We start from the raw sequence: 10,872 nt of genomic DNA, 5'->3' as shown, positions 1-10,872 counted from the left end.
TGTCTCAGGTACAGGTCGCGGCCAGTGTTGCCAGATTCTGTGAGAGAAACAAGCAACCAGGTCTAGGAAAACCAGCCCAAAAGAAGCGACCATGGGCCACATGAGCACTTTAAGATATACATCAGCTATTTGAAAATAGTAGATCTACAAGCTCACAACGCGTCGCGATGCAACACGTTGTGAGCTTGTAGATTGGCTATTTTCAAATAAAATCTTGCGGGGAAATTATAATAAGCAGATCTGGCAACCCTGGTCGCGGCGTTGGTCTATAATGTGTGTTCTATCGAACCGACGAACAACCTTCCAATCATCTGTGCGTTTCACTTCCGCCGTGGCGGTGAAGCCAGCTATACCATTGAGCTCCGTGTCACTCCCATGGTCCATCCATAATATGTCTGCGCGGTACTAGTCCATCTGGGCTCTGTGAGGTCACTGCACACGCCACCTGCTCTGATCGGGTTTCACTGCGGCTTCTGGGTAACATCTCTCTAGGCTCGCGTGGAGGGGCAGATGTATAGATTTATGGGTACAAATGCCCTCAGATGGCAGCAAGTATGCGTGCACACACACACACACACACACACACACACACACACCCCCATACACACACACACACACACACACACACACATACGTATGCACACATGCTCACACTCACAGCCATGCACATGCACACACACACACGCACATGCACATGCACACACACACACACACACACACACACACACACACACACACACACACACACACACACACACACACACACACACGTATGCACACATGCTTACACTCACAGCCATTCATATGCACACACACACACACGCACACACAGATGTATAGATTTATGGGTACAAATGCCCTCAGATGGCAGCAAGTATGTGTTGCCACTTGCCATGCCGCACACATACGTACGCACACATGCTCATACTCACAGCCATTCACATGCACACACACACCCACGCACGCACGCACACACACACACACACATACACACACACAGACACAGACACAGACACACGCACACACACACACACACACACACACAGGCCGAACGCACATTGCGTACAATCCAAATTTCCGGTCCCACAACCTTTTACAGGTTTCTGTGCAATTTGGTGTGTAATGAGACTTATGTGGCTCACTAATTTAGGGAGACAATTGCTCCTTGCATGCTCAGGTGGAGTTAATAGGCTCACAACAACAGAAATTGAACTGGGGCATATTCCATGGAGTGAATTTCTTATTATGGAAATGTGTTGTTAGAAGTTATCTTGGTTTTGCTAGGAGTAGCACACCTGTAAAGAACAATAAATATTTACATTAGGGCTATAATTGCCATTGTTACTATTCACAAATGTTGTTTGGTGAAAGAATATTAAGTAGCTATTTGTTTTAAAAGAAAACCGAAAAGGAAATATATGCTGTTAAATGTAATTTGCTCTCGTACAGTAGAGTAGCCTATACAGCTGCTAGCATATTATAAGTGCCTGGTAATGTTATTTACTGATCAGAATAAAGAATACATGTAGCCATCTGATTTGTAACAAAATAATTCCTTCTACAGTATAGATCTATTACTCCCGCACGAGCCAACGGACGAACCACTCTGTTTGAAATGTCCACAAAGCCTTTGTTTTTATTTTCTCTAGTGATGTGTTGACTATACAGGTCTTGTTGACACTGCACACATGGTTGATACTGTCACCTGCTTCTTTATTCTGCCCGACGCTCAACAGCACCGGTTGGCCTTATTTGGTAGGCTATAACCAAACTCTAAACACGGCCTACTTATTTTTTAAGGTTTTGAACTTATAGGCTGTCCAAAAGAGAAAAGACATTTCTATGCAGTATAGCCAGCTCTGTGGCAGCAACTTAAACTTTGCTGTGGCTGAAACGTTAAGAAATCAAATTGTCAAATTGACCATTAATCCTGCTCTTGTACAGTGGTGTAAATTAACTAAGTAGCCTACATGTACTCAAGTAATGTACTTAAGTACAATTTTGTATGTACTTTTGACTTTACTGGAGTATTTCCAATTTTCAGTGCTTTTACTTATAGCCTACTCCACTATACATCTCAAAGGCAAATATTATACTTTTACTCCACTACAATTATTTGAAATCTTTAGTTACTTTGTTACTTTGTAGATTTTGATTATTATTACAAAACACACTATAGCCACTTCAGCCCTATATATTTCAGCCACTTGAAAATAGCAGATCTACAAGCTCACAATGCCTAAAAGTTTTTTTTATACGTTTTGAGTAGCCTATACTTTCGGTACTTTATGTATATTTTGATGCCTATACTTTTGTTCTTTTACTTAAGTACATTTTTAATACGGGACCTTAACAGAGTAGCCTACATTGCATTATTGATACTTTTACTTAAGTAAAGAAATGTAGTACTCTTTCCACCACTGATTAATCCTGCTCTTGTATAATCCTACCCCATCAGTGTATTGTATTTTCATTATACACTAATCGCATATAATCTGTTTAGGGGAAAGTGATTGCGCATGGTATAGCCTATAGTTAATAGTTTGCCATTGGTTTTTATATTCATGATGCTACAAATAGCGTTAATTCTCTCTCTCCTCATCACTCTTATAGTGTGATGATTGAGAATCCTGATTAAAGAAGACCACAGCTATGCTTTTCTATACATTATGGGGCTGTTCAACGCTTTAACGGTCTTATGAATATTGCAAAGCGCCGTCTGGCAGTGTTGCCATAATTTGTGAGAGAAATAAGCAACCAGGTTTAGGAAAACAAGCTATACTATAGGCCACATGAGCAATAGATGTATACTGCATACATCGGCTATTTGAAAATAGCAGATCTACAAGCTCACAACGCGTTGCGTTGTGAGCTTGTAGATCTGCTATTTTAAAAAAAAACTTTAAATAAAATGTGGAATATTTGGAATATTTTTTAAACATTCTAACAACACAAATATAGTACAGGGCAAGCATAAAACATTTTTAGATGGGGGTTAGGTTAGGGGACAAATACATATTCATTTGGGCGTCCATGACACCAACCACCGCGTACTGGTTCAAATTCAAAATTCATTTTAGCAACAAGCCCCAAAAACTGCAACCCGCAACTAAACTAATATTACAAGCAACTTTACAGAAAAAGAAGCCCAAAGTCGCTTATAATAAGCGGACATGGCAACACTGCAGAGGAGTCCTCCTGATAAGTGCAACGACAATTTACGTGGACTGGGTTTGAAATGTCTTTTATCTTTGCCGTGTCATTAATTGAGCGGTTTTATAGTTGGAAACGATTAGTGGTGGAAAGTAACTAATTACATTTACTCAAGTACTGTACCTAAGTACAATTTTTAAGTATTTTTTGCTTTACTGAAGAATTTTCAGTACTTTAAAAAATATTGTAGGCTACTTTAGCAATTATATGAAAACTTACTTGTTACTTTGTAGATTTTTATTATTATTAGGCTACAAAACATACATTAACCACTTCAGCCCTTTATATATTTCGGCCATTAGAAAATAGCAGATCTAGATCACAACGTGAGCTTGTAGATCTGCTAATTTCGAAGGATATGTTATACATTTTGAACTTGTGAAACGGGACATTCTGCATAATTTATACTTTATACTTTTGGTATACTTTAAGTACATTTTGATGCCAATGCTTTAGTACTTTTACTCAAGTATAGGCTACATTTTTGAATTCCGGACTTTAACTCGTAACGGAGCATTTCTACATTGCAGCATTGATACTTTTACTTACAGTAAAACATTTGAGTACTTTTTTTTCCACCACCACTGGGGCAAAGATCTACTATGCGCGCAGGGCCCCCAGACCCCGCCTACTTTACAGTACGTCATTGGGTGAGTAGTGGGAGAGAGAGATAGAGAGAGAGAGAGAGAGAGGGAGGGGAGGAGAGGAGGGGGGGACGGGGGGACTCAGAGAGAGTCACTCCCCTGCCTTACTTTTAATAGCTTTGTCATGTGATGGAAAGCAGTTGTAAGACAGGTGCCCCGATCGGTTCATTCTCGGCGATCGAGGGGCATCAGTTGCCTGTGTGAGAGAGGAGTGGAGCCTGTGTGTGGATTTTAGATTTTTTTTTGCTTCCTTTCCTTTTTGTTTTGATTTTTTTTTGCGTTGGACCGTCATTCAGTGGCTTGGATGGCGTGGGACAGGTGTCACCAGGACTCGGTGTGGAGAGAATTAGAGGTGAGCAACATCTAAAATATGATCCCGACTTATTGCCGATGATGATCCCCCTGATCTAGCCTTCCTTCCTTCTGGACCGTTTTCTGGGACGATCATGGACCAACCAACACCGTCCGAACATCCATCAAAGACAGTGATTTTGGGTTTGAGAGAATATAGGCTGTTAAAGCCTGTTATAATGCTCTCCTTTTCCCCATTACTGGTGGTGGTGCTGGTGGTGGTGCTTTGGCTGTGGGCACGCATCTGGACAGCAGGAAAGGATGCGATCGGGATATATACAAATACACGCACGGGAATACATGATCAAGTCATGGAAATATGCAGACCAAAAAAAAAAAACGTTCCTTTTTTTTCTCTCCTCCTTTTAATTGTGATGTTTTAGTTGTAGTAGTGCGCGGATATAGGCTCCGGACTGGAGCGGTGGTGTCTCAGTGCCTGGCTGGCTGTCGTGCAGAGAGAGACACGGGGAGTTTGCTTGCTTTGCTGCTTGCTGGCCAGGCTCACTAGGAAAAGCAATCGGAAAGAATGTTTACACATGCTGCTGGCGGAGATATTTCCAGCAACCAGATCTGTGTGTGTGCGTGTATGACTGAGTCGTGTATGTGTCTATGCGTGTGTGTGCTCCGTTCCTGTGGTTCACTCAGAGTCTCAGACAGAAGCGTCCGTTTCTCGTGTCCAGATAACAGAATATGATCCTAATTCAGGTATTCTACGGTGCTTTGGCCGATCCATGATCTCTTTGATGCTCTGCTGCCATCGGGATTGAATGATCGAGCATGTTAATAAAAGCTTGTTCTCTTAGACAGACGGACGGTGAAGGAGAGGAGCATCTCTCTATAGTCTATACGGTAGTAAGAGGCTGCTGTACGGGCGCGTCTGTGCGCCAACGTCCCCCGTTGGAGAGACACCGGATCGGCTGGTTGTCTGTCGCGCAGTCACGCGTTGCCAAAATAGATCGTTTTGCGTTGCCCCTGTAACATTGATTCTCAAAGAGGGGTCCGGGGACCCCCCCAGGGGTCCTTGAGGAGGGGGTTCCAGGGGGTCCCCAACATAATTAATATATATCATTGTAACTAATCATACAATCTATGTAACCACTTGATATACATTGATTGGCCATTTGAAAATAGCCGATTTACAACTAAAGCTCACAACATGTCGCTATATATGCCATGCATTGTGAGCTTGAAGATCTGCTATTTTCAAAATAATCTTGAAGAAAAGTTGTAACATTTTGAATATTTTAACGACGCAAATCTTGTATGGGGGTCCCTGGCACACGATATTCTCATCTAGGGGTCCGCAGTCAAATGCATATTAATTTAGGGGTCCTTGACATGAAAACGTTTGAGAACCCCTGGCCTATAATGTGCATTTGGCTGTAGCCTACACTCTCTGACTCTGACAAGCTTATAGTCAGACAAGACTGTTGTCTAGCGATGTATTCAGAGCCAATGCGAAAGCTCCGCGCGTGGAAACAACAATGTAGGAGGATATAGAAGCGACATTCGTATTGCTAGACTTTATTTTCCAACTCAATTTGTTGCGGACGTTTAGGTGTATGTATATAAGCTACTTGTCTGCAGACAGCAGCCTATAAATGTAACGGAAAGCTCCTCTCCTCTTCAGAATGAACAAGTCCATGATATGACTGCAGCCTATCCGCATGTCTTTGGTTCGTTAAATCACCTGGTGCTTGACTTGAGGATGATTCTGTTAAAAAAACAAACACAAAAGCAATATAAGTAGGCTATGCACTGGCTTATTTGTGACTGATCTTGACGAATTATCTTTTTTTGTTCAATGGATAGCTTCACCCCTTTCCACTTAACGTCAATTATTGATAGGCAGCTATACTTGGTCATTTGAGCAATAAGGTGGGCTTCAGCAAAAAGCCTTTCGTTACTCTGCAAGAACGCTCGCCCCAAAACACGCTCGCCCCCGCGGTAAATCCGGCGGCGACCTCGGAACGGTCGCCACCAGCCAGGTATTCCTAAACGTACAACTCAGCAAAATGGTGCCAAACCCCAACCTTATTCCTAAACGTCACCTCAGTAAAGCTATGCTTAACCCTAATCTTATTTCTAACCTTATCTTCAGTAAAACAAAATTAAATGCAAGAACTGCAGCAGGGGGTGAGCGGTCCGCGAAAGAAATGGGGGCGAGCGTGTTTTGGGGCGAGACTTCCGGTTACCCATTTGACGGCTCCGTTAGAAAATCTCAGAAAAGCCTATTTATATGAATGTGCGTATGTTCGTGGAGCAAGTCTCGCTTTTTACAAATTGTTGGCCACAGACAAGGCAATGTTGTATAAAGAAGACTATGGCAGGTTATGTGGTTACAGTCATATTATTTCATCGAAAGACCACTGTCTTTCTCCTAACAATCTTCCCCATAGCAGGTGCTTTTATGTGCTCTGCGTGCGTAAATCACTGGCACGGGTCTGTCTGTCTGGCGGCGCTATTTCATTAGAACCATAAGAGAGAGGCAGTGGTGTAAAGTAACTAAGTACATTTACTCAAGTACTGTCCAATTTTGAGGTATCTTTTTACTTTCTTCAAAATTTTCAATACTTTTACTTCTACTCCACCACATCTCAGAGAGAAACGTTGTACTTTTACTCCACAATGATTATTTGAAAACTTTAGTTACTAGTTACTTTGTAGATTTTGATTATCATTACAAAACATACATTAACCACTTCAGCCCTATATACATTTCGGCCATTTGAAGAGCTACAAGCTCACAATCGATCTACAAGCTCACAATTGAATGCGTTTGCACATTGTGAGCTTGTAGATCTGCTATTTTAAAAAACTTAAAAAACTTGAAATGAGACATTCTGCGTAATGAGTACTTTATACTTTTGGTAGGCTACTTTAAGTACATTTTGATACCAATACTTTGGTACTTTTTTTTACTCAAGTACATTTTGAATTCCAGACTTTTACTTCTGCAGTATTTCTACATTGCAGCATTGATACTTACTTAAGTAAGAAATGCGAGTAGGCTACATTTTCCACCACTGCTATTTGGTGCCTCTGTCTTCTATCTCTCGTACCTTTACCAGAACGAAGGGGCTGTTAACATGCGCACCGGATTCGCCTCGCTCATTTAGCATAGGTCGGGGATCAAGTCTCATAATAAAGTAATCGTGTTGTCGCAGTCGTGAGGGGCTGATGAACGTTTGACACCGCGGTGTCTTTTCGAAGTTAAAAATGGATTTGGCAACGACGTCCTTCTTACAGCATTGCTTCTGGTGGAGACTGGAGCCCAAGTGATCCATTTTGTCAGTGTGTGCGTGTGTCGTGTGTGCGTGTGTCGTGTGTGTGTGTGTGTGGGCCAAGTGTCTCGGGGCTCTGCTCCAGGCCCAAGGCCTTTCGTGTAGTTCTTAGCTCTCTCACACTTTGGGCTGAAGCGTTCCCAATAACTGCTCGTCATAATGGCTACGTTTAAGATGACACACACGCGCAGGCTCGACCGAGGCCTGTCTACTGCAGTGGTTCTCAAACTTTTTCGTGCCAAAGACCCCCACATTGATATGTATGTGGCCGCGGACCCCCCCACCTGAAAATGTGTTGTGCCAGGGACCCCCAGAAGCAAAGATTTGTGTTAAAATGTTGGCTTTAAAAGAAATATGTTCAAAGATTTGCACGAATCTTCAAGATTTTATATATAGCTTGTATATCTGCTATTTTTTGAATAGCCAAAGTATAAAAGGTTAAACTTATTGTGATGCTATATTCACACATTTAGCTGGGGACCCCCTGGAACCCCCTCAAGGACCCCTGGGGGTCCCCAGACCCCACTTTCAGAACCAATGGTCTACTGTAGCCTACACTTTGGCTTATTTTAGCGCCAGGCCTGACCCACATGATCCAAAATGCATATCGAACCGATTGAACACGAGTAATGTAGGGTCCAGCATGCAGTGCTTATTCTGGGCCGCCCTCCGAACCGTGAGGGGTCAGGGAAAGGAATCCTTGGAGCAACCTTTTTAGCAAAAATTGGCACCAAGCCATTTGGCTTAGGGCTCTCCTCACCTCAAGGCCCCTTTGACTTGTCAAACGTCTGGATGGTGGCTATATTCAGAGTATTCTTCGATAGCCCCCCACAAAAAAAGGGGGCGGAGGAAGGTCAGCTGTGGTACAGCCTACATTGACTCGATTTCTTGTTAAAGCGATTGGCGAATAAATAAAATGTCAGCAGGCAGCATCTAGTAACTAACACCGAGTTCAAGAGCGATCACAAAATGTGTTGGAAGAGATGACAGAACAAGGTGTGCCACAAGTCGGACGCACTCGCACTCGAGCAGCACAGTGCAAGGCAAGCAGGTGGCACTTCAGCCCAATGTTGTCATTCAAAAACGGCTACCTGTAGCCAATTACTGTAGGACAGGGGTCTTCAACTTTTTTCAGGCCAAGGACCCCCTAGCTGAGAGAGAGATGAAGCAGGGACCCCCTACTCTATATTGTATAAAATTGTGTTTCAGATTAATTTTTTATTTTTTTTACTTAGTCTGCTCTTTTTTCCCTCTACACATATAGCCTCTTTGCCAAAAATAGCCGATCTACAAGCTCTCAACGCCTCGCAGCGCGAGGCGTTGAGAGCTTGTAGATCTGCTATTTTCGGCTAATGTTCCCCTCAGAAAAGGAATTCTAGGGTTCAAGTGGTTAATGTAAAAAAACGAAATCCTATCACACAAAGATTTGTCGGACCCCCTATAGTAGCTCTGAGGACCCCCTAGGGGTCCCGGACCCCCTGTTGAAGACCCCTGCTGTAGAAGTTAGAACATAATGAATGGGTTACTAATAGCTTTAGATGGGATAGGCTACGATATGCACAGCAGAGATTGATTTATTTGAAGTTGCAAGAACTTATTTTTATTGATGATAAGGAACCTATCAATACACGGGACTCATCACAAAAGAAGTGGCCTTTTCAAATCATTACATTGGCATAATAATACTATATTTTCTTGTGCTGACAAGCTCTTAACCACTTAAACCCTTTATTCTAAGTAAAAACGGACCTTGGCACACCTTTTTCACTATATGATGAACCAAATCTCTTCGACACAAATTGCTGATCTATAGAAGCTCACTGTTTGCGATGCGTTGTGTGAGCTTGTAGATCTGCTGTTTTTTGGCAAACGTTTCCCCCGGAATAGGGATGCTGGGGTTCAAGTGGTTAACCCATTAAGACCGGGAACGTGTCTGTGTCATTTTAGATTTCTTTGGCTATTCAAAAATAGCAGATATACAAGCTCATAGCACCGAACCGAGTGCCGCGCTATGAGCTTGTAGATCTGATATTTTTTTTTAAATCGCGGTTTTTGGGGGGGGGATTTAGAAAACATTTTTAGACTCGCCTCAGGTCTTAATGGGTTTAAGCATTTGAGTATGCTGATTCATCTCAACAATCGAATAGCGGCCTTATTTCCACACACATAGGCCTATGCTAGTAGAAATGTGCATGTTTGATCCTCTGGATAAAAGCGTCACTCTGTCCAAATTGTAAATGTGGGACGAATTTGATCCTCTTTTGTCTGATTTGTTTCCTCCCACCCTTCCCCCCCCCCTCTGCTCCAGTGTGCTGCCTTAGTTGGTGAAGACCAGCCCCTCTGTCCGGACCTTCCTGAACTTGACCTCTCAGAGCTGGATGTCAGCGACCTGGATGCGGATAGCTTCCTGGGCGGCCTCAAATGGTACAGCGACCAATCGGAGATCATTTCCAGTCAGTATGGCAACGAGGCGGCCAATCTGTTTGAGGTAGGTCAGACTACTAGATTGTTCCGATGTGCTTTTTTTAAATGGAGTGAAAGTTTGTTTGTTTTGTCTGTTGTTTTTTGTACCCATGTCTGGACATTACTTGGGATGTGTCTGTAAATGCTCACAATCCACGCTGTGGAACATTCATAGCATAGATATAGAAACCTAGATACCTCATTGGCCTCTGCAGTTCGTTGGAGCGACCTGTTTCGTATGGTGGCCGCCATACGCGCTGTGATTGGCCAGTGCCCGTTCCCCCCCGGAAATGGGGGGAACGGGCACTGGCCAATCACAGCGCGTCTTTTCCAGGACTTGTCAGAATCTAGTTGTCCCGCCCCCACCTGCCTCTCATTGGCCTACTGAACGCCCCCTTCTGTGACGCACGCGGAAGTTTCCAGCTGCCCCCCAAGGAAGCGTAAGCGCGCCCGCCATACAGACGCTTCAGAGCCAGAGGAGGCGTCTACCTTTATATGTCTAAGATTCATAGGCTACAGTGAGACACAGGAAGTCATCTGATTTGTGGAAGTGGAATGAACTCATGCTGTATAGGGTCAGCAGTGAGGAGTGTCAGTGAGATAAAAACAGAAAAAGAAGTAAAACACAAAGACATTGAACACTGTTATGCCTGCCAACTGCTACCTTAAATGCCGTCCAAATACTATAGCAGAACGGTTACCAGTTTACAAACAGACCTTTACATTGCCCAAAAGTACAAAGGGGAAGATAATGCAGAGAGGCCCCTGCAGTGATAAGCCCCGGGGGGGACCTTTGTCCCCTTGTTATGATCGTCGGGCCGCCGGCGGTATAGGCACCCTTATCCAGAGTTATGTATTTCAGTACAGACTCAGTTTGTGCAAAAACACATCTGACTGTGTAGTCTCAGCTGGTAAAC

General features: G+C 43.3%; 1 protein-coding gene across 3 annotated transcripts in view; it reads left to right on the top strand.

The window, feature by feature from the left end:
* The first annotated feature begins 3,991 nt into the window (after nt 1–3,991).
* The window catches only part of ppargc1a (peroxisome proliferator-activated receptor gamma, coactivator 1 alpha), a 70,561-nt gene continuing 63,680 nt past the window's right edge, over nt 3,992–10,872 (top strand). For all 3 annotated transcript variants that reach the window (XM_080451366.1, XM_080451367.1, XM_080451365.1), the window contains exons 1-2: nt 3,992–4,209; nt 9,801–9,980. In XM_080451366.1, the coding sequence (XP_080307492.1) occupies nt 4,162–4,209; nt 9,801–9,980 (228 nt within the window). In that variant the 5' untranslated portion in view covers nt 3,992–4,161. The remainder of the gene's footprint in view (nt 4,210–9,800; nt 9,981–10,872) is intronic.

Source organism: Gymnoscopelus braueri (assembly GCF_963280865.1).
Source record: "Gymnoscopelus braueri genome assembly, chromosome: 15".
Lineage (NCBI taxonomy): Eukaryota > Metazoa > Chordata > Actinopteri > Myctophiformes > Myctophidae > Gymnoscopelus > Gymnoscopelus braueri.
This window is presented reverse-complemented; position numbering and strand designations above follow the sequence as displayed.